General features: G+C 40.5%; 1 protein-coding gene across 1 annotated transcript in view; it reads left to right on the top strand.

The window, feature by feature from the left end:
- The window catches only part of ANKRD13A (ankyrin repeat domain 13A), a 15,949-nt gene extending 10,898 nt beyond the window's left edge, over positions 1 to 5,051 (top strand). The window contains exons 13-16 of the mRNA XM_085310311.1: positions 350 to 466; positions 1,754 to 1,905; positions 2,164 to 2,228; positions 3,001 to 5,051. Of these exons, the coding sequence (XP_085166437.1) occupies positions 350 to 466; positions 1,754 to 1,905; positions 2,164 to 2,228; positions 3,001 to 3,199 (533 nt within the window). The 3' untranslated portion in view covers positions 3,200 to 5,051. The remainder of the gene's footprint in view (positions 1 to 349; positions 467 to 1,753; positions 1,906 to 2,163; positions 2,229 to 3,000) is intronic.
- Positions 5,052 to 7,784: the final 2,733 nt, after the last annotated feature.

Below are 7,784 nucleotides of genomic sequence, written 5' to 3'. Positions count from 1 at the left end.
ATCTTATGTGCTCAGTATCATTAAATCTGAATTCTGAAGGGCCAATAGGATAATGTAATTTTAAAGACAATATTGTTTCAGTATGAACTAGCTGTTTGCGATCCCTTTCCTTTTGTCTCCAATATCTTAAATAATTTAAGTCTTCTCAGATCTTTAACATAGATTTTGAAATAGTGAGACTGATCAAGTCCAACTTCTTGGTGAAGTGGGTTGCGATTTGCTTTGTGGTTATGGGACAGTGTTTATGAAATACATTCAATAAACCTGTGCGGGTTTGATGTGGCTGCAAGTGTGGAAGTGAATGACAGACTTCTCTTTTTTTATAGAAATCTTGTACTCTCTCCTATAGAAATTCCTTTATTTCATGTGCTGAGTGCCCGAATTACATTTGAAAATGTTAATGGCTGCAGGACAGCTGACAAACCATCATCACAAATCGTTGGAGGTGCACAGTGTGAGTCATCAGGTAAGGAGTGGAAATCACAGAATGGTTGCGGTTGGAAGGGACCTCTGGAGATCCTCTAGTCCAACCCCAGTGCTCAAGCACGGTGACCCAGAGCATATTGCACAGGATCGCGTCCAAGCGGGTCTTGGATATCTCCAGAGAAGGCGACTCCACAACCTCTCTGTGCAACCTGTTCTAGTGCTCTGTCATCCTCACAGTAAAGAAATTTTCCCTTGTGTTCAGGTGGAACTTCCTGTGTTTCAGTTTGTGTGTGTTTAAGTGATGCCTGTTGCTAGGCATCACTTAAAGAGCCTAGCCCACCTTCTTGACACCCTCCCTTAAAATATTTGTATATGTTGATAAGATCCCCTCTGTCTTCTCTTCTCCAGGCTAAACAGGCCCAGCGCTCTCGGCTTTTCCTCGTATGAGAGATGCTCCAGTCCCCTAATCATTTTTTGTAACCCTAGGCTGCACTTTCCAATAGTTCCAAGTCTTTTCTTTACTGGGGAGCCCAGAATTGGACACAGTACTCCAGGTGTGGCCTCACCAGGGCTGAGCAGGAAGGATGCAGTGGCTGCATCTTTTTATATTTCTATCAGTGGAATCCACCAAAGAAAGACAGGTTAACTGCAGAGAATGCAAAATTCACAGATGAGAGGAAGCTGCAATGCATGACATAGCTGATCTGGAGTGTGTGATATTGGTCWTATGAATCCATTCTGCCACTTCAGAGCCTGCTCAAATGACTAAGCTGAGCTCTAGCAAGCTTTACAGGGTGCTTTATGAYTGAAATTCTGGTGCATTAGATCATAGTGCTGCTGTTAGTGAGAAAGCTACTGCTATGAGAAGTAGAATATAAAAGTGTTGTGACAAATCAGTCTGCATGCCTTTCCAGGAGGCAGGGAGTTGTGTTAGAGTTAGATGTTTGTGACTACATGTATCCAGTTGACTGTCCTACGAGCTGTTATAGATCCAGTCATTAGGAATATCCTCACTGAAGTCTGAGACACTCCAGTATTTGTTTTGCAACCTTGCTTTTCTTTTTGTCAGAGTTCAGCCACCTTTGCTCTGTACTGCACATTGGCTTTACTTGTACAACTTGTCAGCTTCCTAAAGACTGTGTTCTTTCTTACTGCTCTACTTGGTTGTCATTTAAGTCTTTCAAAGCCTCTGGGTTTGTGTAGCTAAATGGTTTACCAAAGTTTTTGGAGTTAACTTAATTGTGTGTAAACATTCATGAGAATTTTTTTGAGCAACAGTTGTAAAAATGCACTATGCCATGTTTGTAACTATATTTGGCTTTTACAGGTGCTACTTTTGAGGTTGACCAGTCAGTGTTTGAGATTCCTAAATCTTACCATGTCCAAGATGATGGTAGGAACATACATGTGCAGGATGAAGATAATGAGATTATGCAATTTGCTATTCAACAGAGTTTGTTGGAATCCAGTGGAAATAAAGTAAGTGTGTTGTTGTAATCCACTCAGTGCAGATCTAACAGTTTTGCAAGGACTATGGAGAGATAGTTGCTCCTCTAAATTACTCCTGTGGGGGTGTGTGKGGGGGAAATGTTACGTAGGACCTATTTTTCCTAAGAACCTCAAAGGAGAAAAATATAGTAATAAATTAAAAATAGTGACCCAAGAGTTACTTTTCACTGAGTCGCATTGCAAGTCTGCTAACTGCTATGGATTTTTTTTCCCTCTCACCATTTCCAGGAAATGGGTGCACATTCCAACGGAGCAGTTGCATATTCACAGGACTTCAATTTACAGTATCAGAGGTAATTTTTTTTCCGTATCAAGCCATGATGTGATAAAGAAAAAATACTTCCAACAGTAGCATGAAGGAATTGTGCATTTTTTTTCTGTTCAGGTAATAATTTTAGGCCTCTTTTCCTGTTGATCTTACAGTTTTTATTGCTTCAAGAAATAAGAACTTCAAATTAGACCTCTCTGGTTTATATAGCGTGACCCTTTTGCTCAGCTGTAGGGCTGGAAGACACATGTAACTGAGATTCTTTGCTCAACAAAATAAGCACAGTTCCTAGAACTGTGAATTTGATCCCTCTAGTATTTGTTAGGTACTGAACACTTCAGGGTAGTTCTTACTCAATTTTGAAATCATTATGTAATCCTTACAAATTTGGCAACATATTTAATGAACCCTTGAGAATATGCTGTGGGGTCATCCTGTAGCTAAGCTCAAATAAATGTTTGTGCACACAAATAACTGTATCCTCCTGGTGCCTTGTGTATGTGGGAATGATGGCACCTTTAAGCAAGGTGAGAATCCTTTCAGAAGCCCACTGGAAACTTAACTGTTAATATTTCAGTGTGTATAAAAGATTCTGAGGAACCTTCAAAGAACAGGTTTTATCTTGGGAACTTCATGGCCATTAGAACACATTACTCTTATCTTGAGAATTGCTTTCTTCCCTTTAGGAGAGGGATTCAAATTTGCAATTAGAAAACAGTTGCAAATGAGGATTATTGCAGGAGTAGTGATACAGAATCTGTGCCTCTTATTTTTTGAAGCTATTTTTCTTTCTTCAGGGCACTGCAGGAGAGCTTTCTAACAAGCTCAGGTAATTCACACTGCAAYACTCCTAGTGAGCCTTCCAGTTTTGAAAAAGACTTGCAGCTTGCTATGGAGTTGTCTGTCCGAGAGCAGGAGGAACGGGAGAAGCAGCGTCGTGAGGAGGAAGACGCAGAGCTTCAGCAAGTTCTACAGCTTTCGCTTGTGGAAAAATAACTCCTTACTAATCTCCTGAAATAAGGATGACCGAAGTTGTGTGAAACAGAAAGCTTTTATAGCTATCAGCCTGAGGACTACTCCTGGATTACTAAAGTAAACATTTCACCTCCCTTCTTAATTGTCCTCGTTAGCATAAAACATAGTTCAGAACCTCTGCTGTGGTTTTCCACCTTGATTTGTGGGCTGGAGCACAAAAAAGACACTTTTGCAGATTGTGCAGTGCTTAACTGTGAGAGAGTTTCAGAACACGAGGATCTGCATTTGGCTCCCCAGCCATGCAGTCTTAGCTTTGAAAGAAAAGTTTTATGTAAACACATTTATTAAAGAGCAGATGGAAATTTTGCTTAGCATCGGGGCATAGGATTGCCATCAAGTTTGAGAACATGATCTATGGGGAGTTTAGGGGGGAAACTTTTTCATTACTTACCAAAGAAATAGTCATCTGCTTAGTCGCTTCTGAATAACTCAAAGCTATTGACTGTGCTTCCTCCAGCTGTTACTTGGAGGAATATCTATCTATCTATATACATACACACACATACATGCATACAGTAGTTTTTCATGCTGACAGTATATCATGCTGACAGACATTTTCTTAGGTTTGTTTATACACAACTAAGGATATTTCCTCTCCAGTTACYGAGATTTTTATCACATGCTCATGCTTAAGAGGGATAATTTTATACTTGAACAGCTAATCCAAGTTTAAGATTAAACTAGTGCTTTCTGAAAAAGGACAAAACAAGCCAGTAACATTTTAGAGCCTAAAAGGGGACCATCTGTCTGTTAAAGTAGCAGTTTCTGTAGTGATTCAAAACCAGCTAGTTCACATAGTCAGAAGGCAGCAAGAAAATAACTGGTAGATACAGGTGCTTCTTGAGATGATTCTGTGTGTGCGTATGTGCATGCATGCGTGCCTGTGTGTGGGTGCTAAACAAAAAAATCAGGTGGAATTTTAATGTACACTTACACATTGGAGAATAAGTTTTAATAATTCTGTCACCTAAAAGGGAAATGCTTATATTAATTTTTAAAATTAAAATGTTCATCCTTCATGTGAATACATATATTTTTTTATCTGAATCTTTTTATTGATTTTAAAACAAGCCAATACAAGTACACTCAAAAAACCAAAATGGTATTGTAACAATTCAAAAGTATATTTTAACCAGCTTTCCTCAGGTCTTTAGTCATACTATATAGTATTTGTAGCTGTTTTGTCTGCACTTCTGTCAATGTTTACAGTATTTATGCTGTGACTAAAGTGCACTCCACAAGTACACAATTTTACATCCACAGGAAAGCCTTATTGTAGTCAAATATGAGCAATATTTTTTAGTCCTGGTTGGCAGAAGTGTAAAGAACCTATGGTACCTATGGTCTAATATTTCTATGTAACCCTGCACTTGTTACTTGGGTAAAACAGGGCAGTTCTATGTGACCAACTATTAACCAGTGTAAAATCACTATAAAAGACTTTATCATCACCAGTGAGATGGTTGGTAACTTGGAACTCTATTTTAAACCAGTAATCTGTTGTTTTACATAGCAAATGACTAAAATTGCTTCTGTATACACTAGAACAGGTATATCTGCATCATATTTCTTTAAAATTACATGGCTTGTATCCCTGAATAGTTTGTTTGATATTTGCAGGAACGTTCAATATCACTTCCTTGCATGTTAGCAGTGGTCTATGTTGGAACTGTTGAGTCGTTCTTTGAAAAGAGAATTACTTTCACAGCTGCATAAAAGGGAATTAGCCTTGCATTGAGCTCTTGACAAGTTGTGAGGTATAAGAATTTCTTTTCCTTCAGCGGAAATAAAGAGTGCTGTTGCCTTTATAAAAGCATCTGTCTGAYATTGCTTATTTCTACTAAGCATTTCATGGTTTCAGGGGAAATAAGATTCTTAAGCTGAATTATTTTGTTTTGTATATCGTAAACTAAAGAATACTGTGCGGTTTTAATTTTAAGGTCCCCGCTACTAAGCCTGCAACTATAAAAAGACTTGTTTTTCACTGTAACATTTTTATTTATTTATTTATTTAAGTAAAAGACCTGCTTCTGTGAAACATGCTACTTTTCTTAAATCATAGCTTACCTTTTACCCATGTAGTTAAGATGTATCCTCTGATCACCTGTACACAAGCTTGTGCTATTTTCTTCAAGAGTATACAACACTTTATTACCCACACACTAATACGTTTCTAGCATAGTAACTGGAATTTTTTTTTTAATAACTCCTTATCTGGATTTTTGTTAAACTTCTGTCCTTTTAAGGACACAATTCACAGAAATTCCAATACTTTCAGCCAACCTTTTAGGTCTCTCCTCTGAAAAGAGGGTTGGTAATATACAAATATGTTTTAAGTAAACATATATATGTTTATGAAAAGCATTTTAATGTTAGAATTTCAATGCTAGAATTTCAATGCATTACACACAAAGTACTGATGAAAAAGAGATAGGAAAAGAACAGTAAAAGGTTACATAGTGTTCTTGATATTAACACAGATTGTCGTRCCAAAAAAACCCCTCGTGTGTGTTAACTGCTTTTGCAGTGAAGCAGAAAAGCAGGAATTCAAAGCTGGGAGTATTTATAGGTTGAGSTACTCGTAACTAGCTCTGGAGTGCCTTCAGTGAATGTTCTTTGGAGATTCACGCTAGTGTCAGTGCTGTTTTTCTATCCCTCCCTTGACGTGAGAGTAAACATTTATACTGTTTTGTGCTTTTGAACTGTGATTTCAAGTAGCTTTTGTACAAGCTAAATACAAAAATAGTTCCTGATGTGTTTATCTTGGAAACTCTTACTAGTGTGCAGCTTTTGGCTGACTTTTTAAATCAAAATGTATAGTCTTCATAATTCTGTTGCTTTTGATTGAATTTTGCCTGTTACGGTGGAGTTATCAGTAGTCATTATTTGCAGGATCACCTTTAAATTTGAGCTCTGATTCAGCGCTATGCTTAATGGACTACGTGTGCTGACTGAAGATAGACTGAGCGCTCACCTGAAGGGCATCTTTCATTTTCAGTTTACTTCAGCAGCAGCATCGTGCTGCCACTCTGTTAAAGGTTTCTTCAGGACTCCGGCTGAAATCGCAGTGCTGAAGTGCTCAGCCGCATTCAGCTCRCCTGTGAAGACTGAAAGGTTGTTTCCCACTTTTGTGAACAAACTCCACTGATTTCTTAAGTGCTGTTACTGCTTGGGCACTACAGCTGCTGCCTTTGCAGAGCTGAATAACTGACACAATTTAACATCCGTATTGGATGTAACTCGGCAAATAGCTGCCCAGAAAAAGGAGAAGTAGCACGGGGTCCAGCCGATACCTCCAGTGTCCTAAAGGATCTCAAAYGCTGTATTTCGCCAAGTCAGAGAACAGTTCTTTGCCAAGAAAGACCCAAGAAAAACAGGCTTCAAGTAGCTTGGTAATATTATACCACTGCCCTCTCGCTTTTCCCTTGCACAGACCTTACCCATCCTTTTAATGGTAAATTTATCAGTCGTATCGGGCTGGGAAAGCGGCTGCCTCGTCCCTTCATGCAGCTACGGCAGAGGCAAGGCCGAGCAGAACGTCCRTAAATAAACGAAGGAGTCTTGCATTGCTTGCTCAGCTTTTTATTTGTACAAAGAGACACAGCAGGGAGCGATGAGTGCGCACAAGCAGATCGCAGCTCCAGGGAACGCGGAGCTGCGGCTCCAGGCCTCCCCCTTGCGAGCAGCACTCAGCTCCCGGCAGGAAGTTTTACAGCAGATGAAGGACAAAGTGATACAAGACTCTGATGCGACTGAAAAAAAGAGCAATGTTACCTTGCTCCCTCTCTCATCTCATGTAGATTAGAAGTTATATTTGCTCTAGACYGACCTCATACCATCATTTTACTAAAATAACAGAGCAGTAAAGAAAATCACTGAGAATGGTCAGTGTCCTTTAAAGTAAACTGGATCAGAAAACATGTAAAATGTAACACAAGGTTTTAGAGAACATGTCAACACAATTGCCCTGGAAGTAAAGTTTCAAAATAAATTATAAAAAAACCCCACTATGTTAAATATCAAAGTAATACATACAAGCAAAATCCAGTTATTACTCACGGCAGTGCAAAAAAAAAAAATAGCAGCATTCATATGCAAGTGTGATTTCAGTGTAAGCACTTGAGCTCGTTACACACGACGCACAGAACAGGGATGTGTCCGTGGCTCAACCGCTTCCAGGGAGCGGGGACGAGCGGCGCGGCGAGAACGGGCTCTCCAGCCGGACCGGCTTGTTACGAGCGCTGGAAGCTCGGAAGTGTTTCCATATCGCAGTAACCTGCCCCGGCTCCCGCCAGGCGGGTGTTCAGTGCAACCCCCCGCCGCACCCAAACGCGTAACAGATTCGGCGTCGCGGTTTCGGCGCGAGGCTGTCGGCGGGTGTTTGGTCGAGGGTAAAAGCAGCCGGTGTCGGGCTCAACCGGGATTTGCTCGCGCGTCGGCGTTCCCGCCCGGAGGCAGGCGCGCGGCCGCGGCCGGGCGTTCGCCTCCGCGAGGAACCGTCCGGACTCGGCGCTGCGGCGGGGAGCCGAGCTCACCGAGGAGCACA

This window comes from Rhea americana, unplaced genomic scaffold (assembly GCF_003343005.1).
Source record: "Rhea americana isolate MKP2758 unplaced genomic scaffold, rheAme1 scaffold_315, whole genome shotgun sequence".
Classification (NCBI taxonomy): domain Eukaryota; kingdom Metazoa; phylum Chordata; class Aves; order Rheiformes; family Rheidae; genus Rhea; species Rhea americana.
The sequence above is the reverse complement of the archived record's forward strand: the minus strand, read 5'-3'. Positions and strand labels throughout refer to the sequence as shown.